Source organism: Anastrepha obliqua, chromosome 5, assembly GCF_027943255.1.
Source record: "Anastrepha obliqua isolate idAnaObli1 chromosome 5, idAnaObli1_1.0, whole genome shotgun sequence".
In the NCBI taxonomy this organism is placed as follows: domain Eukaryota; kingdom Metazoa; phylum Arthropoda; class Insecta; order Diptera; family Tephritidae; genus Anastrepha; species Anastrepha obliqua.
In genome coordinates, this window is record NC_072896.1 from 52,321,898 (window position 1) to 52,348,078 (window position 26,181).

The 26,181-nt window shown below is 39.5% G+C and overlaps 1 protein-coding gene across 2 annotated transcripts in view; it reads right to left on the reverse strand.

The window, feature by feature from the left end:
- Positions 1–26,181, reverse strand: part of LOC129247737 (uncharacterized) — a 167,456-nt gene that overhangs the window by 98,771 nt on the left and 42,504 nt on the right. For both annotated transcript variants that reach the window (XM_054887015.1, XM_054887014.1), the window contains exon 2: positions 18,105–18,335. In XM_054887015.1, the coding sequence (XP_054742990.1) occupies positions 18,105–18,335 (231 nt within the window). The remainder of the gene's footprint in view (positions 1–18,104; positions 18,336–26,181) is intronic.

The following is a 26,181-nucleotide window of genomic DNA, read 5'->3' on the forward strand; positions in this document are numbered from 1 at the left end:
TGGAAACACCAAATAAGGCCAAGTTCTTCTCCACCTGATCTTTCCAATGCAGAGGAGGCCTTCCTTTTCTCCTGCTGCCACCACATCGAATACTTTCACAGGCCCGCTTTACCCTGGCACAATTGAAGTGAAACTCTTTCTTATACAGAACTCAATATGCCGATATGATCAATGAAGGTACCCCGCATGACACCAGCCATTTCTTCACAACGTCCTTAAACCTATTGATCCGAGATGGTGACAAATGAAACCGGTTCTATCGACACCTTCTTGGCAGGCTCATCCGCAATTTCATTTCCCATAACGTTTGGTATTTCAGGTTAAAAACTGGAGTAGAAACCAAAACTGGCCATTTTAGAAATTAATATTTTATGTGGAATTCTATCAAAAACTTTGGAAAAATCCTTATACAAGGTATTCACTTATAAGTCTGACTTAAAGACTAAGTGATAATCTCCAGCAAAAAGGGCAAATATTGGCACATTAGATGGTGAAAAGAAGGCCAGAGGAGTGGCCAACAAAAGATTGTTAACCAACTCTCAGCCATTTTGAAGGAATCCGCTGATTGACTGACGAAACCGGGGCCTTGCCAGTGGTTTGTGTACGAAAATACGAAGATTGTGTTGATGATATACAAAAAAAATTAACACAGCATTGCTATTCGAACAACGATTCATTGGACGAGTGTGTGAATACGCGTGAAATTAGCGGACAGAACTCTGCTGCTGAGTTCCCAGTGACGTGATGCCGCAGTTACTCCCACAATTTTGCTGCGGTTGGCATAACCTTGTAATATATCATTCTTGGTGATATCCCACAAATTCCATCAAGAACTCTCTGACGGCCTCATAGAAAGCCTTTGCTGTCTTGTTGATAGCCGCTGCCAGGTGTGAGTTGTAGTTAATTTTTTTTTATTCAACGTCAGTAGATTCCTCTAACCATAGCAATTAACAAGCCCCCGAATGCGCAGATCGACCAAAACGCGTCTCTGACGAGTAGAGGTTGACAGTTTTTTTGATTCAATCAATTTTTATTTTCTTTTTTCTCAATCTCACACGCTCACTTCTACGTGTACAATAAAATTCACACAAAACTGGCTTCGCTGACTTCCCCGCCACACAAAAAAATAGTCAAATAAGAAATAAGCCTCACTTACTAGCGCAGTTCTTATTTTCCAAAAAAAGATACAAAACAACAAAAAACCATATGGAAATAATGTTGCAGAAAAATTGCGAAAACCAAATAAGAAAATGAGCAAAAGGAGTAGAACACGTTGTTGTTTTCATACATACCGCTTTGTTGTAGTTTTCATATATAACCGAGTTGGCTATTGGAAAAGCGGTTATACAAAGAAGAAAATGAAAAAATTGCATATGATAAAATAAACATAAATATTGAAATTACTGAACGCAGTGAAGTCGCAGTGAAACTCTTGTTTATGTTTGCTTTCGCCTTTTGCGTTGTTGACAGCAGGTGGCATAAAATACGAGAGCCTCAGGCGAACGCAGACGACACGTTTTTGGCAGTTGAATGACGGCTCGCAAGAATATGTGGAGTTGCTGCAAATCTTGTTACAACATACAAGCATACAGTCACACATACATGCATGCGTATGAGCATATGTTCATATCTGGAAGACATTTGGCAAACAGCGAAGTCAGCCAGTCGCCAGTTAGTAGTCTGTTGATTTGCGCCAGCACGAAATTGATGTTGTCTCCCAGCTATGGCATTGCCCGTGTGGGTTTATTGTCGCCTTTGACAGGTTTGCGACGACAGAGTCTCCTAGCAATGGCATACATTTTCGTTTTCAATTTTGATTATATTTATTTTTTTAATAAAAATAAAGCGCCATACGTTGCTGATGTACTCAATATTTATATAGGCGTGAATTCACCAACCGTCAGAGGTTAGAGGAATGGGAAACTGCAGCAACTTGAGCGCTTAAATTATTTATAGAAAGACATTTAAAGGATATGAAAATAATAAATTGTATTACAATAAATTGTATTTATTATTTTGATTTATTTGCCTTTCAATTCATAGCGCATCTCAACCTTCTATAGAATTTGTTAAAAAAGCTCTATTAAAAAAGGAATATTAGGTGGAGACCGCGAATTTCGAATAACCGGATTTCTTGTCATTAGTAACTTAACATGAACTGTAATTTCCTAGTTTGACAACTTAACTTGATCTTTATTGTCATGGACATGCCACAAACTCAGTACACCTCTGGAAGGACGGATTACATCGTCCCAACTAAACAACTTGGACAATGCAGTCTACACAGATGGTTCAAAAATAGATAGTGGCATTGGAGCTGGTATATGTATCATATGTTCTCATATACTTAGAATTGAAAAATCTGTACGTCGTCCTAATGCCTGCAGTGTCTTCCACGCAGAAGTACTGGCAATAGTGGAAGGCTACTAATCGCAAACTTCTCTTTTAAGGGCAATATCGCTATTCTTTCGGATAACCAAAATGCAATCCAGGCATTCAGCTACAATAACCTGCAAGCTGATGGAACAAAGCAGGAATAGCCTTACCACCTTGACTATTGAAAAGAATATCGGAACATTGAAAGAACCGAAAAAGCAGACGAGCTGGCAAGTGGGGGATCGACATGAATAATATTTTTGCAGAATCGGTACTCACACCACTGGGTGCAATCAAGAATGCAATCTCCTCAAAATATCTATGAATCGCGGAGGAGGAGAAACCAAACAGCATGCAAAGATAGCAGAACGATAGGGCCCATCTACAATCACAAAGAAACGTCACCATTGGTAGATATGAATCGAAGGGCAGTGCTACCTGGCTTCTAGCCCATAGTTGAGAAAATAGCCAAAATGGGTATCATTTTCAAGATATACTGTCATAGCTGTAATCGGCGCAAAAAACTGAGTATCGTAGGCGATGGAACAATTAACTGTATGAGCTTTACAACGAATAAAGATCCAGCGGCTTCGTTGGCTGAATCATGTCGCCCGAATCATGTTACATGCAACCGTACCGGTTCCGAAAGTATTCGATATGGTACCAGAGGGTGGTAGGAGAGTAAGAAGAAGGTCTCCTCTGCGTTGGAAAAATTATGTGGAGAAGGGCTTGGCTTCACTTCGTGTGTCCAACTGGCAATGGTTAGCACGAGAAATAAAGGACTGGCGCGCTTTGCTAAACTCGGCCAAAATCGCTTAAGTAGTTATTGCACCAATCATGAAGAAGAATTGAGCTGGTTGGGCTCTCTGGCAAATGTCTGCAGATGTCATTCTTGCGGTAAGACCCAAGCAGAAATTGCTTGCTGAGCATTTTACTGTGCTTTTTTACTGAGAGCATGGAAGTTTCGTGGTGAAGGTGTTGCGGGACATCAGGAAGCATGGCTGTGCTGAACGTAGTATTGTGACAGGTTGGGAGCTTTGATCACTGCGAATCACAAGTAACAAGTGGCCAGACGAACCAGTCGTCACCAGCAGCACTTCTTTCGCTTTTCCCCAAGTGTTGCCGACTAGCGGTTTGAAGACATTCTTGCGCTCTTGGACCTTAGTGGCAATTGCGGTTGTATGCGCCGAGAAGGAGAGCAAACTGTTGAGGAAGACTTTGGGGTATTTAACAGTCGGTATTAGAGCGTTATCGACTCTCACATTTAACTGCAGTTTGACCTCTTCGTCCAGGTAGTACAAAGGGTCGCCGTGAACTTAGTGTTAGAAAGCTGCAGCTTCCTTGCAGTGAAAAAGCGAGAAAGGCTGGTGAGATAAACGTTTACTTTGGAACACAAGTCTCCAATGTCATTGCCGGACGTCATCATCGAACAATCGTCAACATAAAAGCTTGTGTGGGTTCCGAGGAACCTTAGAGCTTCTATTTGTGGAGCTAGATGAGTGCAGCAGCGCTCAGATGATGGAAGCAACTTGATGCCACAAACCATGTGGATTACGCTCTATGTGTCTTAAAGCATGAACAGGTCTTTGGTTCAATGCCAGCGCTAAAAAGAAGTACTAGGAGCAGTGTTGCTGCATGGAACTGCTCCAGTGACGGGATGTGAGGTTCAGTGCACTAAACAGGACCAGTCTACAGTCTAGAATCGGCTGCCTTGTGAATGAAATAATCTCTGTCGTTTTCGTACGTCGTGTCAAAAGGTGAGACATGGTACTAAATGCGTTAATAAAATAGATACAAAGGCTGCTGTAGAAGAAATAGGCGTTCTACTTTGCTTTGGTTGGACCAAGTGGAGAATGATTTAACTTATGTAAATATATCCGCTAAGATTGTCCAGCTCGCACGAGGAAGAAAAACCTACTAATTGACGCACAGCGCGGGCTTCTTCGCCGTAGCTGGGAATATCTTATTTACCCATTGGCAATTAAAAAATTTAATAATTAAATTACTTACATTAATATGTAGGAATGTCTGTTTACGTGTACATATGTGCAATCACAAGCTGTTGAAATAGTTGAAATGTTAGAGAAACGCGATATATGAAAATATGGAAGCATTTCCTAATGTCATTAAAAAAAAATTCTGGGTTAAAGCTCGTTAGAAAGTAACTTTTTTGTTATTGTTTTTTTTTTTTTTGTTGAATCACAACTTTGTTCTTTTCATGCAAGTTAAGTAATTACTCTGTTCTATAAATTTGTCTCTTCAACATACATAAATATGTGGTATGTGTGTATGTGTCCCGCACGTAGAAGAAAAATACACGCTTGTAAATATGTAAACTTGTAATATTTTAATTAATGTTTATTTTTACCGTTATAATCTGTTTGTTTACCAACATTGTTTACTTGTCCATGAGCTCATTTTTAGCACAATTACTATGTCTCAGATATAAATGAACGCACACATACATACATACACATACATATATACATACAGATGCATATATGCATTGGTATCTCGCACATGTGAGTAGATAAAGAAAAATCACACAGATCTCATGACAGCAGACACCACTTCTAATTAGTATTAGATATCACATCCCTGCGGGGAAGACCTAAATTTCTTGTGCCGTACTTGTGATAAATTTTTATGGAAGAACGGACTAGTTACTAAGTGATTAGATGTTGACTAGTGGAAAGGAGAACACTAAGGCGTTTATCATCCGATAATAGTTTGCTTAGAATGAAAAAAATTTCACAAGAAGTTACTAAAAATTCAGATAGTTTTTATTTATTCAAGTACGCAGTGACCCTATAAAATCGATTATTTTTAAATTTGGATCAACTTTCCTTTAAATATTTTTTATATCTTTATGCTGGTATGGTATACAATATTCCAAATGTTCAAGAAGTTGCCACCTCTTAGTGCTGGCCTCTTTGGTGAAATTTTCTGGAAAATTGGGAGTCAAATAGGCTCGAAGACGCCACAGGCGCATCGTATTTGTTTTTAGAGATCCTCCGAGAATTGCCCTGGCATTTCTCGTATCCTTTACTTAAGATATTTTCTCTTAGACTTTCATTTTTCTTTTTCTAAGTTAATTTTAAGGAATCTTATCCTGAGGATTTTCCTTATCTTATGTTTGGATAGATTTTCCAAACAGTCTATAGGCATCTCATTTGTTGATTAAATTAAATAAATAATTAAAAATTAAATAAAAATAATAAAAGAAAAATAAATTGCATGATTTCGATGAAAAATTCACAATACCACGAGGCAAGATCATAGAATTTTAGCACTGCGTCCACAAAATCCTGACCATTTTCGTGGTGTATTTTTATAATGACTTAGTCTCAATCTCCACATATAGCAGTCATTAAAAACAATTCGGATCGACCGATAAAAAAGTGACATCAAATTAAACATCAAATCTTAGGACCGATCTACACCACGGTAAAAGTGATTCAGAAGGTATGACCAAAATCCGTTGGGTAACCGGTTCTCAGCGAGCTGATTTTATGGCATAACAGAGTGGTTTATTTACGAGAAAACTGAGAAGAAAAAATGACGAAAAACTTTTGACCGAGCCCAAAAGAACAACCGCACAAATGGCAAATGTGGCAATCTACAAAGGGCAATCCTACAAAGGTTCCCGTTGTCAGGCACACGAAGTTTGCAGCCACTGTTATGGTTTCAAGTGTTGTGAGCAACAAAGGATAGGCCATGCCACCACACTTCTTTACTCAAGAGTTTCGAGTGAATTCTACTACATATATCGAGGGTCTAGAGGCAGTAGTAATGATAGTGTATTTCAGCAAGACTCTGCTCCTTCCCACAAAGCCATGGCGACACAAGATTAGATGGCTGAAAATTTCCATGATTTAATATTGTGTACAAAATTTGTGAAGTTTCATTAAATTCTGTTCAAATTAAAATCTAATTAGTTTTACTTTCAAATTATCCTCAAATACCGTAGGTACATACCCTGTATTCCTGTTTACACTTTAGCCAAATATTTGTAACTAAACAACAACTCCTAAAAACAGTACTTATCTATGATTGCAACAAAAAACTTCTCTCAAACACATGAAACACAAAACACAAACACATGGACTTTCCTACAGGGATGTATGTCTATGCTCTATCATAGCATTAGCATGCGCTAGTTTTTAAACATACATTTTATTATCGTGGGTACTAACATGAATACCGCATAATAAGTATTTATATATTTATTTGTACACTCTTTCCTCGTGTTATCATAGTACAGGGTCTTTGAAGTTCGAGTAATTTTTGTAAATTCAAACTTACAGCATATTTTGAATGGGAATGCATCATCGGTTTACTAGCAAAATATGAATAAGAATAAGAAATGAAAGTTTAAAATATTCAAAGCATACCCGCTTACATGAACTAGAGAATGACCTTCCTTTAGGTGAACTTTTCTGGGAGCTTCAGGCAAAATTTGGACTCTACCTCATCAACTTTTATATTTCAAAGCCGTAGTTAGCTTTGATTTATTCATATACAAAACTCTTTTTTAGAGATGGACTCAGAGAAAATAGTCTTAAGGCTTTCAATTGCGGGATCTATGCAGTCAAATTGCTGCAAAATATTGTGAAACCACTTATCGGGAATTTTCTTTGGAATAAATTATATGATCTTCTTCTTGAGACCCATTACTGTCATTGTCCATACAAATCACAGGTAAGTAACGTTATTAAAACTTTTCAATGTGATGTCAACGCCAAATCTTCTTCTTCTTCTTAATTGGCGCGATAACCGCTTACGCGATTTTGGCCGAGATTAACAAAGCGCGCCAGTCGTTTCTTTCTCGTGCTAACCGGCGCCAATTGGACACACCAAGTGAAGCCAAGTCCTTCTCCACCTGATCTTTCCAACGCAGAGGAGGCCTTCCTCTTCCTCTGCTACCACCAGCTGGTACCGCATCGAATACTTTCAAAGCCGGAGCGTTTGTATCCATTCGGACGACATGACCCAGCCAACGAAGCCGCTGGATCTTTATTCGCTGCGCTATACCTATGTCGTCGTAAAGCTCATACAGCTCATCGTTCCATCGTCTGCGATATTCGCCGTTGCCAACGTGCAAAGGTCCAAAAATCTTACGCAGAATCTTTCTCTCGAACACTCCAAGCGTCGCTTCATCGGATGTTGTCATCGTCCAAGCTTCTGCGCCATACGTTAGGACGGGCATGATGAGAGTCTTGTAGAGTGTTAATTTTGTTCGTCGAGAGAGGACTTTACTGCTCAATTGCCTACTTAGTCCAAAGTAGCACTTGTTGGCAAGAGAGATTCTACGTTGGATTTCAAGGCTGACATTGTTATCGGTGTTAATGCTGGTTCCTAAATACACGAAGTCTTTTACAACCTCAAAATTATAACTGTCAACAGTGACGTGGGTGCCGATACGCGAGTGCGCCGACTGTTTGTTTGAAGACAGGAGGTACTTCGTTTTGTCCTCGTTCACCACCAAACCCATTCGCTTTGCCTCTTTATCCAGTTTGGAGAAGGCAGAACTAACAGCGCGGTTGCTAAGGCCGATGATGTCAATATCATCGGCATACGCCAGCAATTGTACGCTCTTATAAAAAATTGTGCCTGAGCGATTAAGTTCTGCGGCTCGTACGATGCTCTCCAACATCAGGTTAAAGAAGTCACACGACAGCGAGTCACCCTGTCTGAAACCTCGTTTGGTATCAAACGGCTCGGAGAGGTCCTTCCCAATTCTGACGGCGCTGCTGGTGTTGAGCAACGTCATCTTACATAGCCGTATTAGTTTTGCGGGGATACGAAATTCAGACATAGCGGCATACAGGTAACTCCTTTCCGTACTGTCGAATGCAGCTTTGAAGTCGACGAAAAGATGGTGTGTGTCGATTCTCCTTTCATGGGTCTTTTCCAAGATTTGGCGTATTGAGAATATTTGGTCGATGGTAGACTTTCCAGGTCTGAAGCCACACTGATAAGGTCCAATCAGTTGGTTGACGGTGGGTTTCAGCCTTTCACACAATACGCTCGCTAGAACCTTATAGGCGATATTTAGAAGACTAATCCCGCGGTAATTGGCACAAATTGCAGGATCGCCCTTCTTATGGATTGGGCAGAGCACACTTAAATTCCAATCGGCAGGCATGCTTTCATCCGACCATATTCTGCATAGGAGCTGATGCATGCACCTTACCAGCTCCTCGCCGCCATGTTTGAATAGCTCAGCCGGCAGTCCGTCGACGCCCGCGGCTTTGTTGTTCTTTAGCCGTGATATTGCTATTCTCACCTCGTCATGGTCGGGTAACGGAACGACAATTCCGTCGTCAACGATTGGGGTATCGGGATCTTCACATTCTCTATGACATGCGCAGCTGTCACCGTTTAACAGGTTCGAGAAGTGTTCCCTCCATAATTTAAGATTGCTCTGTACGTCAGTCACCAGATCGCCGTCTTTGTTCTTACAGGACAACGCCCCGGTCTTAAAACCTTCTGTAAGCCGCCGAACTTTCTGGTAGAATTTTCGGGCGTTGTTCCTATTGGCCAGCATCTCAAGCTCCTCGCACTCACGTATTTCGGCCTCTCGTTTCTTCTGTTGGATAATACGTCTCTCTTCCTTTTTTAGCTCTCTGTAGCGATCCCACATGGCTCGCGTTGCGCCCGATCGCAGCGTGGCTCTATAGGCGGCATCTTTTCTTTCGGCGGCAGCATGACATTCCTCGTCGTACCAATTGCCATCCGCGAACCAAACTGGCTAGGGAGGAGTCCTGAACAAAAACCAAAAAGGTAATGGAAAACGATAGATTAACTACTCCAGGTGGAATCCACACAAGTGGCAATCCACCCGCTTCGGCGGCAGGGGCATGGATTCTGGAGGCCCCAACCATTACCCAAGTCTCTCAGCTCTACGAGCGAGAGCGCATCCTGGAGGAGACGGGGGTTGCTATCGCAATCTCCTCTCCTTCAGAGTCTGAAAAACGTTTCCCTGCTTCTGAGGGCCTGAGTTGTGAGGTCTCTTCGGTGGCTGCACGACCTCCCAAAGAAGCAGGGAAATCGAAGAGCGCGGCAAGGAGGAAGAGAAGAAAGCGGCGGGCTAAGCTCATGCGGGAGAAATCCTCATGTGGCTCTGCCGGCCCTTCTGCGTCTGTGTCTTCCAAACGACCTCGGTCAGCGGAAGTGACACCCACGGAAGCTACCGGGTCTTCGGTGGGCACAGGCACTCCCAAGTTGTCTCGCTCTCGAGGCAAGCGGAGAAGGACGGCGGCTGAAAGCAGCACACCTCCCTGCCCTGCGGTTGCCGCCAATGGCCGAGCCACGACCCCCCAAGGTACGAGCGCGGTCTTGGCGCCAGTCAATGTGGCGGGAAAAGGTTCTGCTGAGCCACGTCTCTATCGGCGCCTCGACAAAAAGTCCAGCACAGCTGTCTGCCCGGCGAAATCTTCGTCAGTGGAGGATCGGAAGCTGGACCTTCGCCCAAGCACATCCAAGGGTGCGGCCATCCTATAGCGAGAAGGCTGCTGGCCCACGACCTGTGGCTGTGATTGGAAAACTGGGTCCTGACCATCAGCTGACGGATGCAGAAATCAAACACTGCAAAAGCCAGCTGATGCGTCGGGTTATTGCCTCCGGTCCGGAAGCCAACGCGAAGGGCTATGAGACAAAGGACGGCACCATAAAGGTGACGTGCGCGTCTCTGGCCAACTTCGAGTGGATCAGGACCGTGGTCAATAACGTGCCCCCCATGGGGACCACCCGCTTCGCTGTCTACAGCGAGGAGAGTGTACCCCTCAGGAAGGCCATCTGCTGGATTCCGGATCCAGACCTGTCTACGGCGGATGTCCTGTCCTGTCTACGTGCCCAGAATCCGGGCATCAACACGAGGCTTTGGCGAGTCGTCTCGTTTACCAAGAGTAAAAACCGGGACGGGAAGGAAGGTGCTACTCTTGTGGTGCGAGTGGACGAGGCCAGTGTTGATGTCATGGGCTCACGGTACGGGAACCGTCTGAGTCTCTTCTTTGGGACGGCCAGCTTCCATGTCTTTCCCAAATGATTGACTCGGACGATTCCTGTAGCTATCGTCCCTTGACGGTGACGCAAATTAACTTGCAGCATTCCAAAGCCGCTACTGCACTACTAAGTAGAAGGCTTTCCCAGCTGCACACATTACCCCACATAACAGCAGTGCAAGAGCCCTGGGTCTTTAGGGGCCGTCTCTGTGGCTTAAGTGCGCTGAAAGGGGCCACGTTACTATATGACAGGAGTTCTAGCAGACCTAGGACCGGTCTTATAGTATCATCCCATCTCACTGTGACGGGTCTTGAGCAATTCTGTTGCCAAGACCTGGTAGCGGCTGAGGTGTGTTATAGAGGTAGACGCGGATGGTCGAAGTTTGTGATTGCATCTGCTTACTTTCCTTACGATGCTCTGGAAGGGCCACCACCCGGGAAGGCCACTAGTCTCGTGAGGTTCTGTGAGCGGCGCAGTCTGGGCCTCATCCTATGTTGCGATGCTAATGCCCAGCATACAATCTGGGGCAGCAGCAAGTGCAATGGACGGGGCTCTCGACTATTCGAATTTATCGCGTCCTCCTGCCTAGACATACAAAACAAGGGCTCACAGCCAACGTTTGTAACGTCTAGAAGACAGGAGGTGATTGATCTAACCCTATCAAACTCAAAACTTGGGTGGTCAATCAAGAACTGGAGAGTCCTTGCCGAAGATTCGTGCTCGGACCACAGGTACATTGAGTTTCAGTGTGGCGAGGAGGCACATATGCCATTGCCCTCTAGAAACCCAAGAAAAACAGACTGGCAGAAGTTTAGGGAGGCGTTGCGGGACCTTGACGTTGCGCCACCAAGACTTCGAAAAGAACAGGCCATTGAGGCGGCTGTTGAGAAACTTAACGCTGCCCTAACCGACTGTTTTGAGTCAGCCTGTCCAACTCGACCTCTCCCGAGCCGGACTCCCGTTCCGTGGTGGAACCAAGAGCTCCAGATGTTAAGGCGTGAGTCGAGAAAACTTCTAAACCGGGCCCTCAAGACTAACCTTGCAGAGGACTGGGAGCGATACCGTGATGTTCAGAAGAACTACAAGAGGCTTATTCGGGAATCGAAAAAAGCCTCATATAGGGAATTCTGCAGCGGTATTGAATCTCTGAGTGACACGGCGAAGTTGGTTAGGATCCTGAAAAGGGACCCAACGGCAAAGCTGGGGTCACTTAGGAAATCTGATGGCTCCTTCACGGAGCGGAAAAGTGAGACACTCAGCTTGCTGATGGAGTCTCACTTTCCTGGTAATCAGATAAGCATCAGCCGGCAACAGCCCTTATTGATAGAGGCAGTTGTCAGAGCTGCTACACCTTCTCGGCATGACTGGTTCGTTGCCAGATCTGTGGTGAATGAGGCCGCCATTCGATTTGCCATCAAATCTTTTGGCGACTACAAGTCGCCCGGACCAGATGGCATTTTTCCTGCCATGCTGAAGGAGGGTGCAGAGTTCGTGACAGCAGCCCTGAAGAAAATCTTCTCGGCATGCCTGGCACTGGCTTACACACCACGCTCTTGGAGGATGGTGAGGGTCGCTTTCATCCCAAAGGTTGGAAAAGACAACTACACCAGCCCCAAAAGCTTTAGACCAATCAGCATGACCTCTTTCATGCTGAAAAGTCTCGAACGACTGGTGGAACTGCGCATACGTCAGAAGTCGCTGAAGGCTCACCCTCTGTCTCTATTTCAGCATGCCTATCAGAGTGGAAAATCCTGCGAGTCGGCACTGCAAAACCTTGTTGCTAGGATAGAGCTGGCCATCGACAGGAGGGACTACGCTATGGGTATCTTTTTAGACATAGAGGGGGCGTTTGATAATGCCACTTTTGATAGTATGTGTAACTCTGCTAGTAGGCACGGCGTAGACCGGGTGCTAGTAAATTGGATTCGTTCGATGCTGGCCCAAAGAATCGTTTCGGTGCGAGCAGAGGAAGATCTGCTGGTGTCATCTGGGGTTAACAGAGGCTGCCCCCAAGGCGGCGTGCTGTCTCCGTTACTCTGGTGCATGGTAATCGATCCTCTACTCACCACCTTAAACGATTCGGGAGTCTACGCACAAGCATATGCGGACGACGTTGCTTGTTTAGTAACAGGCTCTTCGCTTATGAACATCTGCAGGAAAGTGCAGAAAACTCTGGATCGGATTGACACTTGGTGCTGTGCGAACGGGCTGTCGGCAAATCCCGCCAAGACTGGTATTGTCCTCTTTACCAGAAGGAGGAAGCTTGACGGAATAGTTCTGCCAAAGCTAAAAGGAGTCACAATCCAGCTATCCAAGGAAATTAAATATCTAGGAGTAATCCTCGATAGTAAGCTCCTATGGAAATCACACGTTGAGACAAAGGCATCCAAAGCGCTGACAGCCTTCTGGCAGTGCAAAGGTGTCTTTGGGAAAACGTGGGGTCTCTCTCCTAGCAAGGTCCTATGGATCTACACAGCTATGATAAGACCCATTATCACCTATGCATCAGTGGTCTGGATGAGTAGACTATCCCTAGTGGGAGTCAGGAGGACCTTATCGAGACTACAACGCACTGTGGCCATCTGTTGCACCGGAGCTTTTCCGACTACTTCAGGCCCGGCACTAGATGCTCTGATTGGTTTACCACCACTTGATGCTTTCATCCGAGGAGAGGCCCTGAAGGCCATCTGCAGACTGAAACACAGTGGGAACTGGTACGGCCCTTGTCCAGCATTGGAACACAGAGAAGGCATGGACATCGATCCAACGATTCTCTCCATGCCCCTTGACTCAATGCCATCAAGAGTCGTACTTGAAAAGAGATACAGTGTAGTGTTACCAGAGGCTCAGTTGTGGGGAGACTCAGAAAATGAGCCCGGCAAACACTGTTTTCGCATTTTTACGGATGGCTCCAGGACCGAGCATGGCTCCGGCTCTGGGGTCTACGTGGAATCCAGCGGGACAAAACTGCACTTTGCTCTTGGAATGCATGCAAGATCTACTCAGATTTCTTCGGAGATCGGGTAGATTTAAAGAAAATTAAAAGGGAATCCAAGTGTAGTACAATGGACTCAATTAATGTCTGAGTGCTGCACTTGCTAGTTGTCCCGACAAAAAAAAAAAAAAAAAAAAAAAAAAAAAAAAAAAAAAAAATTGTTTTTTCGGGCTCGCCGGAATACGATTTCTTCTACGGCGGCGGTACGTAGGGAACGAGAAATGTTGCTCCATTGCTCGCGCATGCCGGTGTGTTGGGCAGTGCTCTCCGAGAGCAGGAGTGAGAGTCGAGTGGCGAATCTTCTGGCTGTCTGTTGTGATTGCAGCTTTTCGATGTCGAACATTCTTTGCGTAGGTAGATGTACGTTTTTTGCTGCACAGAGGCGTGTGCGCAGTTTGGCTGCAACAAGGTAATGATCCGAGTCGATGTTGGGTCCTCGGATCGTACGTACATCTAATACACTAGAAGCGTGTCTTCCATCTATCACAACATGATCGATCTGGTTTCGCGTTTTTCGATCTGGACACAGCCAGGTAGCTTGGTGAATCTTCTTATGCTGGAATCTGGTGCTACAGACTACCATGTTTCGGGCCCCGGCGAAGTCGATCAGCCTCTGTCCGTTACCGGATGTTTCGTTGTGCAGGCTGAATTTTCCGACTGTGGGACCAAAAATTCCCTCCTTGCCCACCCTGGCGTTGAAGTCGCCAAGCACGATTTTTATGTCGTGGCGGGGGCAGCGCTCATAGGAACGTTCCAAGCGCTCATGGAAAGAATCCTTGGTCGCATCGTCCTTCTCTTCCGTCGGGGCGTGGGCGCAAATTAGCGAGATGTTAAAAAATCGCGATTTGATGCGGATTGTTGCGAGACGCTCGTCCACCGGAGTGAACGACAGTACTTGGCGACGAAGTCTCTCTCCCACAACAAATCCGACACCGAATTTGCGCTCCTTTACATGGCAGCTGTAGTAGACGTCGCAAGGTCCTATGTTTTTCTTACCTTGCCCCGTCCATCGTATCTCTTGGATGGCAGTGATGTCAGCCTTTACTCTCACGAGGACATCAACCAGCCGGGCAGAGGCACCTTCCCCATTAAGGGACCGGACATTCCAGGTGCATGCCCTCAAATCATATTCCTTATTTCGTTTGCAGGGGTCGTCATCAGTGTTGGGAGTTCTCATCCGAGGCTTTGTTGCTGTTTTCATTGGGGGGGCTTTTTAAGTGGCGGGTCCCAAACCCAGCGCACAACCAGCTATGCTGGGATGCGTCGCCTTCTCACTTTAGCTCACTCTCGAACGGCTGTTCGGAAGCTAACCAGAGGATACGTGGGCTAATCCCGGACGTTGTGAGCTGCTTGAACCATATGTAGAAGAATCGTCCTGGCCACTCCCAAGTGAATGGCGATCAGTAACTTTCCCCACTTGCGTGGACTTCTACACATGGAACCATCCTCCCAACGCCAAATCTACAGTAAGTAAATTTTGAAACGAACTCATTTAAGTAAGAGGTTAACTTTCGTCTGAAAATCTGTCAAATTGTGGCAAGAAAACACTAGTGTAAAAAGAAATTCGAACTTAAAAAGCCCTGTATTTGAATTTGAATCATGTGATAAGTTTTAATTTGTCTCTCTATTTTTAGTTAAATAAAGTCAATAAATCTCAAGCTGTTACCAGCGCTAGTAATAAAATCACGTATGGAATGTGTGTATGTACAGTTGAATGTTTTGCGGACTCTGCAAAGCCCATATCAACGACTGGCAAAATACGGAACTTTTACGATATTGAATGGAGAGCACAGATCAGATTTCGCAAAACAATGTATGTAGATGCTTTCCATTTCAATTCAACCGGGCTATTCGGGTCATGTTCTCCGATTTCGATGTAACTCAAATATGTTGCTCTCTGGTCAAAATAATGAGACACGTATTTTTTTGTTCGCCCGAAAAAAAATTTTTTCAAGAGTTATCGGCAATTTTGTTTTTCGGCTCAAAATCGATTTTTTTTAGTTATATAAGAAAAAAATTTTTTTAAATGCCCATAACTTCGTCAAAAATGAACCGATTTTAATAATTCTGGGCTCAAAATGATCGTCATTACTTACACGAGCGACTTAATGTAGAAACAATTGCAAAAAAGTAGTTGAAAATTTTTTATTTAGCAAAAAAGAAAAAAAATTGAAATTTTTTCGAAATTCAATATTTCAAAAAGTGTATTTTTTTTAATAACTTTTTCCAAATCAAGAGGACACCTCAAACTTCAATTGAGCTGAATGCCCAGTAGCTAAAATGAGTTGTTTTTGAGTAATGAATTTTTGAGTAAAAAACTTGTTTCGCACTTTTTGTTTTTTGGAAAATAAAAAATTTTCAACAACTTTTTTGCAATTGTTTCTAGGCGAATGAGTATTGGGGCGAATGAGGGCAAAACAAAGTACCTGCTGTCACAAAAGAGGAGTTTTCGCATCTTGAACTTGGCTTGGTCATGTTACCAGTATGAACGAAGACGCTCTAGAAAGGCGAATCTGGAATCACGGTTTTAACGCCGCTTAAGTAAGTAAGTAAGTAAGGTGTGGAGAGGGAGTACTATGTAGTTTCACAATGGTGCATAAGTGAATACGGGATTTCAATCTTCAAAGGCATTACCATAGTGGAAATAGAATCTCAAATTATTTGCCAGCGAATCTCAGTGACAGATTTCTGTCGTTGTTAACAGACAGATTTCTAGACAATTATCGCAGAGATCAATACAATTGAAGTAGCCGCAAACTTAATAAGCTTAAAAGGTCTTTCTTCTCAGTATAAATAGTCAAGTTGTGATCAATTCTCTTAAACCCGCAACAACTAATAGGACCGGCAGAATAGGACCGTCACAACAAGAATTTAGAATAGCTAACTATTTTGTACACGGTAATATTTCGTTAAGCCGTTTCTCTGTGTTTTTCACGATGTATCAGGACACTTTTCCGCAACGGACTCATTCTGGCGAGGCGAGCTCGACATGCATTCAAGAATATGGAAGATCCCTGCAATATCTTTCACAGCATATAGTCATTCAATATGAGGTCCCTGGATGCAGTGGTGTTTCAAGATAGGCGAGCAGATGAGCGTGCAAGGCAAAGGTCTAAAACAGAACTTAAAGAACCAAATTCAAACTTAGAATTCGCTCAATACTACTGCTCTCACAAATTGAGAATTAATCCAGCTGGAGAAATAATCGAAAAAAGTGCATGCAGACTATCACTCAATAAACGAAAAACACTAACCTTGCTGAGGTTCGCTAAATTGAACATGTGGCTTCTCTATGGAATACTAAAAATACAACCAACTATTGGCCATATGGGCGCCAGGTTCGAAACACTGTACAACGATTTCTGCAGAAGCTGAAAACAAAAGTTATTTATTTATGCCTCTAAAAAACTTTTCGCTTATTTTGTTATAACAATTATTTTTTAGATTAAAGCTGCTGATTAGAAGCCTGTAAGATTATACAGGGCCCCTTATTCCTTTGCCCAGATGTGCGAAGAATAATAATTAATTATTATTAAAAAAATGTAATAAAAATGTTGAAGAAAAAATCAGAAAAAAATTTTAACACAACAACAAACTACAATACTAATTTACTGATTACGGCTTAAATTTAAATTCTGATGAAAAGTACTACTCTATGGGACTCTGGGAATACTATGGGAATACTTTTCAAGAAAAATGAAGAAATTTTCAAAATACTTTTCTAAAATAAGAGATGAAGAAAATAAAGAACATAAGACCACAGCGAAAAAGATTGTAAAGTTGCTAGATATATAAAATATTAAAAAGTAAAAAAGTTTATTGTAATTTTATAGATTCAAATATAGTGAATATTTTAAAATATTTAAAAATAAATTCTGTAAGCAACGCTACAACCAAAAGAAGTTTAAAAAAACCACAACCAATTATGCGAAATATTTCTTAAATCTTTTTATAAGTGCAAAAACCATTCCATGTGTTCATAGGTGTGAACAGTGAGTCAAAAAAATGTTGGCACCGTGAGTTTTTTTACAATGTTCGCAGTATGTAAAAATATCTAGCTTACTACAACAAAAGCAATATATTTTAAAGTTTCACACTTTATAAATAAAATATTAAAAACAATCATTACATTTTCAACAAAATTTCCAACTTTTTGCGCAGAATTTTTTTGTTTGTTTTTTTTTTTTGTTGCAAATTTGTAGCGCATTCAGTTCTAGTGCAACAAGGTGCGAGTTTGAAGTGGTTACAAATTCTTGTTAATTTCATAAATTTTTTTGCTAATGGTCATGCTTAAGAGAAGAAAACTCAGAGGCCATCAACAGAAAAATTATTAAAAATCAACGAACATTTTTGCTTACTTCAAATTGCACTTTATTGGACCAGAATGAAATGAGCTATAAAATTGCGTACCGAAACAAAATTTTAAATTCTAAGTAAAAAGTTTGAAGCTCTGAAGCAAATTTCAGGAATTATTTTGAATTTTGTACAAAGCCTGATACCTCGATCAATACGACTTTTATTATACTAAAAACGATATTTTCATACAAAATTAATGAAAAAAGTTTATTGTAAAAAACAACACTGTGCCAAAACTTTTGTAACTGACTGCTTATTTGTATGCAACTCAAATTTTCTATCAACAACCAGCATTGCCAATGTGACCCATTTAATTGAAAACCAAGAACCAAGCAAATTTGAAAATTATTATTATTTTCTTCTTGCATACCACATCTGGTTTGTAGTAGACTTGTTGTTGCGCATGCGTATTCATCATCGGGTTCTTCAAAGAAGCTGTCCTATCCGGATACAGATTATTCATACACTTGCCATTGGTGCCACCAATATCAGTCTTCGGCAATGTAAATGTCAATGCATTTGTAGAGTTCACTTTCGAATTGTGCGATAATCGTTTCATATGCGACCACATTTGTTGCCAGGGCGGTGCTGCGACATCGCGCTATATGTGCAAACGCATTGATGCAAATATTCGTATACGGTTTTTTTGATATTTTGTTGCATTGTTGAAGCCAATTTTTGATAAAAAAATTTCCATTGGAATACGTTTGATGCCAATTCGTTGTTGTTTTTGGGAGTTTATATAGAATGGAAATAAAATAAATTTGCAATATTTAGATAAATAAAATATACAAACTTCTTTTTAGGAATAGTAGTGTTTTTTGTTTACAAATGATATTTAATAAACCATTTTTTTGTTTTTTGCTAATATCTGAAAATAATAAATGTAAAGTCAGCGATATAATGATAAGGTCACCGCAAATGGAGAAGTTTTGACTATATTTTCTCACATTAATTTAAATTTTTTTATTTTAATATGATTCATTCTACAATAAAACCCATAAATCCAAATTTCAAACTTTTCATCGAAACTTCACATTTCTGCTCAGAATTTCTGGACAATTTTTGGGTTGCAGTATTGAATCCTATTCAATTGTAGTACGGAAACTGACAAGCTTGAAGTGGCTTGAAACCCTCTTTGGCGATGTTGCGCATTTTCCTCATATAAAGAATGCACAAAATTGAATTTTAACCCACCTCAAATTTGCACTTTATGATACTAAAATTTGATGGGCTATAAAACCGCCTTTCTGAAGTTCTTTTTTCGTAGTTCTGAATAAAAAGTTTGCAAATTTGTACAAAGTTATAAATCTTGTATAAATTTTGAAACTTGCATTAATATAGTTCTTGTACGCTATCGAGTAGGTTACATCTTTTTTTTTTTTAATACGAGTATATATTAAAAACTTTCAATGTGTGGTGCTCCTATAATTTTGCAACGGCGTATATTCTAAAAAAGAAATACTACAAATTTAAGAAAGGCATTACTCCATTTTTTTTTTCACTTTCAACAGCTTTTACTGTACCCAGTTAATATTTATTAGGGCGCAGGAAGAGCGCGAACTCCTATAGAAACTTCTAATAAATCCTTAAATAAATCAATTTTAGCAAACAATTCTGATCACTTAAGAATCTTTTGTGTTAATAAGTGATGATTTCGATCGTACGAAAATGCTTCTTCTTGAGAATTTCTATGAGTTTTACAAATTATTTAAAGACGATTCATTTAAAGAAGTTTTATATGACCATTTCAGAGGGTTCAAGGACGAATCGTTATCCAAAGTCTTCTGCAACTCTTCTCGAATATTCATCTTGTGACGGTTCAATAAAATTTGCAAAAGACTCAAGAAGATGATTATTGATTGTTATTTATAAATAATTTAAATTATAATTTAAATTTTCTAGTCTCAAAAATGAAAAAAAAGCTGTTGAGCCTTCCTGCTCAGTGGCTCTGAAATAATCTCACTCATGAGAGAGCAGTTTACGCTTTCAGTATTTCATAAGTTGGTTGAGTGGTGCAGGCATGTGCTAGGCAAGCAACATAATGCACACTTAAGAGTCAATTTACACCATGACTTTTCAACCTGGGTGTCGAGCTTGTTGGTATAAGGTGTAGAGAAGTCAACGCAAGAGGTATACACGCACGGTCATCGAAGTAGAGGGGTTTTTTTGGCATTTTGCCTTAATCGCATTGACATTTTTATCATTTTATTCTGGTGTACTTTAGGTTGAGTTCAACGAATGAATGACCAAAGCGAATTGCGCGCTTAAACGTCAAAAACTCACAAGAAATGCCGCAAACGAAAAGTCATCGTATAAATGCACGAAGATAATCGAAGGCTGCTTTAAAAGAGAATATGCAAAAAACCCAGGGTGAAAAGTCATCGTATAAATTAGCTCTTACAGGAGAGTGAAATAATGGATGTTCGATGGGGTTCGCTATATGATTTTCCCGCATACAATAGACATCTAAAGTTTAAAAATCTTCTAACTCTTATTAGTCGTAGAAAAATTCTGCGAACATTATTTTTGATTAAACTGCTCACATGGCAGGTTTGTAGCCCACTTCAAGTGGCAGAAGTTAATGTTATTATTCGCTTTCAAATACCAAGAACCCTTTTTTTAAAAGATGTAAAACAAATTATGAGCTAAATGAACCATTTCAATACTTATGCAAAAATTTTATTTTTCATTCCAGCACTTTCGATAGAGAGAACCCACTTTTTATCATCAAGAGAATGATACTTTCCTTTTTCAATAAATGACTAATAATTTTTCATTAGTATTTTCTATTATTTTCCGCTTTTTATTTTATTATTATTTTTTTTTTTTTGTAACTAACCATTTTTAGATCTGCGGCCTTTATTGGTCCAGCAATAAACAAAAAATACCAGTAGTCATGCGGACTCGTGTTGGTTGAAGTGCAACGGTAGGATTTAATAAACAAAAAACAACAAAAAAACCTAGAGGGTACCTCAGTCAGAAATTGTTTGGTTAATCGATATTCGGAAAGGATCAAAGTAGGATGACATTAGGTTACCCACTGGTTACCGAATTGATCTCCGTCGCCTAAGATTCGCGCTCACAAGCTCAGTCTATCTATTGAGGTAGTTTGCCGGGTTTGTTCTGAGGTTTATAATTGCGTAAATGTAGGGCTTGAGATAGAAAGAAACTGAGACACTTCAACTCTTATACGATCTAGCGTTAGATGTTCGCCTAATAAAGATCTTTTAATATACATTAAGGAAGGTCTCTTGGCTAACCAGTGTTAGGGTCATATTACTGGAATCAAAAGAGATTTTATTACCCTCTGCCCTTTCGTTCTACTACAAAGCGATTCCATGTCAAGTAATTCAAGTATTTTGGACATTGTCGCCGATTTTTTCTAACAACTTGTTTATTTGCAGTCTTGAGATAGAAGCTGAAAAAAGGAAAAAAAAATATAATTTTGATCACTGCTCAGAATTTTGTTATAGAGTTTGGTATAGAGTTAAAGTGAAATATTTTCGCTTTTTTCTAAGCATTTTATAAATATTTTAGTTTTACAGTTTTATTTGAATATATCTAAACCTGGCTTGGAAATCCCACTAAGATACTTTCGGTAGTTACTGTCAGAAGTATTGTGACAGAAATAAAAAAAATCTACTAAGAAACAACATTTCAAAAAGTTTTGAAAAAATTAAATATTTTTCCAAAAAACAAACAAAATTATTCAAAAAGTATATTCATCTTAAAATATTTAAAAAAAGTATATAAATTTTGAAAGTAACTGATTGAGAGATTTGATTTGAAAAAGCTCTAAACCAAAATTTTCAACGCTGAATAAATATCAAAATTATAAAATTATTTTCAATATTTTCTTAAACCCGCTTGCATAAACTCAGTAGCAAAAAAATTACGGTAATGTCCAAAGTACCCAAATCATTTAAAATGGAATCGCTCGGGTCGAGGAAGCTAGCACCGCCACAACGTCAAAATCAAAAACTTTTTGTGCCCAATTTATGGGCTATTTATGGGCTAATTTTGGGCCGCGACAAAAATTTTTGGGCTCTTCTCAATCTAGAATCATTGACACTTCAAAGTGGCGGTGCCAGCTGTAAAATAGCCAGCACCGCCACAATGATAACTCGAGAACGGTTGGTCGTAGAAAAATCTCAAGGATATCAGAATTTTGGGCTATTTATGGGCTTTCAAATCCATATAAACAAATTTTTAAAAAGTCACCCTCTCTGCATAAACCGACACCCCCACATGCATATGTCCTGTAAATAATAATGAAAACGACAAACTAAAATTTTTTCACAGCACTATTATCAAAGTTACTTGCTACTCAACACTATTCAGTTGCAAAAAAAAAATTTTTATATTTTTTTGTCATTTTTATTCACGCAAGTTGAGGAGGGGGGTGTTAGTGTACACAGAAAGGGTGGTTTTTTTTTGTTTTGTTTGTATGATGTAAACACAGACACGTGTCGGATAACCAATCATATCGTTCTTTAATAACAGAAAGACGTACACACAATTTGAACAGTCAGTTGAGTTAGAGAAATTGTCAGCGAAAGTATCAATGTTCTAGGCTCCTTCGATACATCTTGCATTGTTTCTAACTAAAGTAACAATCCATTTTTCATCGTGTGTGTATATGTTATTAAAGTGTATATATATTATTTTAGTGTGTATATATATTATTTAAGTGTGTATATATATCATAATATAATATTATACGTAGACACATAAAATTTTTGACAATTTTTCACGTGGACGTAATTTTTATAGACAATGAGTGTCAAACGCGGTAGGCCTCGTGATCTTGACAAATGTCAAAAAATTAACACATGTATATTATCTTTTAAGGATGATATAGTTTGCGGTGATTCAGTTGCATCTAAATCGAACAATGTGTGGCAAACATTATCCGCTCAAACAGGGTTATCCGCATCGGCCCTTTATAGCCGAGTGATCTGTAATCGGTATGGCATCCGAGACGAACTCTTCGGATTATCAGACGAAAAACATGAGGACGACCACCCTATTGACGATACAATTGACTCGGTTAATTCATCTTGCCCTGATAGAAGCAACAATTTATTAATTCTCGAAAAAATACAAGAAATCAAGAAATGAAAAAATTAAAAACCGTCATTGAGAATAAAGAAAATATTCTTTCAAAAAACGAAGGTAATGAATCGCTAACACCAAAAATTGCCATGAAAGTATTAAAAATTATGATTCTTTTTCAGTTCCGGTAAATGGCCATTACACGGGTCTTGTTTTGTGTGGAGATAACTCATGGATAGAGTTTGATGATTTTAATCCCCAACAAAAGCCAAAAAAAATAAAAGACTGTACGTGGCTTCAGCCACATGTAGCCATCTATAAGCTTAAAAAATAAATATTTATTTTAATGAATAGTTTGTTTTTATATTTACTGTATGAAATTATAAAACCTATATGATAATATAGTTTAATTAAAGATATTTAATTTTTTTTTGGATCTCAAAATCAATAAAAAAAACTATATATTTTCGTGTGATTGCGATTTTTTTCTTATCACTATATGACACATCTGTTAGTTTGCCTACAAAAAAGGTTCAATCATCAAATATTAACTCTATTAAATAGGACACTAAAAAAATTACTTCTCCATACAATATTGTCTACTTTATGCGCTGCAACAAAATTTTTTGGACTTGTATAGTTTTCGATTAATTTTCAGTTTTGCATATCAGCTGTGAAATAGCCAACATTGGTACAGCGATAACTCGAGAACGGTTGATCGTTACCTCAACCTTCATTTATAAAAAATTTAAAAAATTTATTAAAAATTATTTTGCAGCTGAATACTATTAAGAAGCATGTAACTGTAATGATACTGCTGTAAAAATTATTTAGTTTGCCATTTTCATTATTATTTACGCGAAAATTGAGTGTGGGTGTTAGTGTACACAGAGGGGGTGGTTTTTTTTTGTTTTGTTTGTATGCATTTGAAAGCCCATAAATAGCCCAAAATTCTGATATCCTTGAGATTTTTCTACGACCAAGCGTTCTCGAGTTATCATTGTGGCGGTGCTGGCTATTTTACAGCTGGCACCGCCACTTTGAAGTGTCAATGATTCTAGATTGAAAAGAGCCCAAAAATTTTTGTTGCGGCCCAAAATTAGCCCATAAATAGCCCATAAATTGGGCACAAAAAGTTTTTGATTTTGACGTTGTGGCGGTGCTAGCTTCCTCGACCCGAATCGCTCTACCCTCAATTTTCTACCCTTGCAGTTATTAGGCTACTAAGCACTGCGACCAAAAGAGATCTATTGTGCTTTAGGTATAACATGGTCACGCTGAACACCATAGAGTTCCGATACAACCCATTTCAAATTCAAACGCAATAAATCCTTGAAGGAGCTCAAATTTAGTGCCGATATTTGGCCACTTCAATTTAATTACTTAGCAGAAATGTTCGAAAAAAGTGCTAACTAGATTTCATGATATTAATTGAGGCCCTTTTTGTAGGCGACATTTTTTTTTTATTTTTCACAAAAATATACAGTCTGGTTCACTTGATTAGAGACAATAATTTTTATGGAATAAAATGGTTATTAAAGCAACCGTATTTGATAAATGAAAACTCAAGTGAATACTGTACTTTAATTACAAATAATAAAAATAAAATGCATCAAAGTAGTAATTTCCATCTGACAGCATTTCGCAGCAGTAAAACTTTAGCAGTTGTAATATTGCGCTTGATTTATTAGTTCACTTGAATGGAAGCGCTCAGTTAGCCTACATTATTAGGGAATAAAAGCTGTGAAATGAGATCATTTGTTTAGCATTCATTGTGTTCGGTCGAAAACTTCTTAATTCTAATAAAATGGGGGAAGAGGAAAAATAGATATATGGACCTCAGAGGAACTTTGAAATCGCCAAATTGCCAACAAGATTGATCGAAATCTAAATTATGTGGATCTTTACGTGAAACAAGATGCCTCCTACGGTAAGAACTACAAAGACAGAACTTCGATGGCTTCGACACCAAAGGAGAATCGCAAAGCCCTTGGAATTGCATGAAATGCCGCCCTGCCAACAGCAAAAGTTAAACAAAGGGCAAATGCTGCAGGCCGCAAATTCTCTTCACGGCTGCGAAGTTGGTACTAACCTTAAGAAATCACATCACTTTCTTTTTGGCGATGGTAAGAATTAATTTTGAGTCTAATCCTCCTATATTTCGAGCTGTAAAAGAATTCAATTTGCTTTCAAATTTTTCGCTTCAAGATTTCTCCTAATCAAAATCTTGTTTTTTTTTATTTATACTTCGTTGTAATCTTTATGAAATGTAACAGTTTCTGGATCATTAAATACATTAATTAACTGAAAATAATAAAGCACAAATAAATAACTATAAAAAATAATTAAAAATTAAAAAAGTGTTTCATTCTTCACATTAGAGGTAATGGGGAATACAATTTTCATTTTGTGTTCTTGCTTTCATAACCAGCGAACTATTTTAAAAGTGACACAACTACCTGAAAATTGTTTAAGCTCAAGGGTGCCGAAGTACAACAAGTTTTCGAACATCTGGTATAGAGTACTCCTCCAGTTAGATTTTCAATATATTAAACTTCAGGTATTCCTTATAAAAAGCAATGTTGATAAAGCGCGCACCTTTCATCTATATTTTTAGAAACACAGCGAAAATAGCTCATCAAATTATTTCATTCCAGTTTATCAAGAATTTTGTTATTGAACAAATCTAATTGTGAAGAAAAATAAAAACTATAAAACACACGCGCTATCAAATGTTGACGAATCGAAGAAGCATTTTGTTATTAAATTTAATCATTAAGAAGTAGTCATGGTTGATAGAGAATCACGTAGAATATAATGACGTACATGTATGTATGTATGTAGGTGTTGACATAGTTTAAGTCAGCTTGGCAATCAGCGAACTAATAAACGCAACAGCAGTAAACGAAAATGGTATTCACTAGGTGAAGAAAGCAGCGAAGCAAGCAAACGAAGTGGTAAAACTCAATTCACATAAAATATGTACAGAGAGGAATTTTCGCTGCTGCAACACAGATATTAAAAATCAAATAAAAAACCATTATTTATAAAATTTTGCGATAGTGGGATCCCAAGAGTGGAATACCCTAGATCTTTGGTTTTTTGCCATAAATACTTCTTAATTTTCAATGGAATCAGGAATGGAATAATCGGGAAGGAAGACTCTTTTCTTTAAATCTCCTTAAAAGTTTTCAATGTGGCTTAGGTTAGGCGACTCTCGACTGGTTTGGTCAACCATAACTTTAACATTATTTTGTAAAAACCATTCATGTAGTAACATTGAGGAGTTTTTACTGTCATTATCTTGCACAAAAAGCCATCGAAATGGCATATCTCAGCGTCACTTCTTGAAGTATATCCTTGTAAATAAATGTATCCCTTTATTGTGG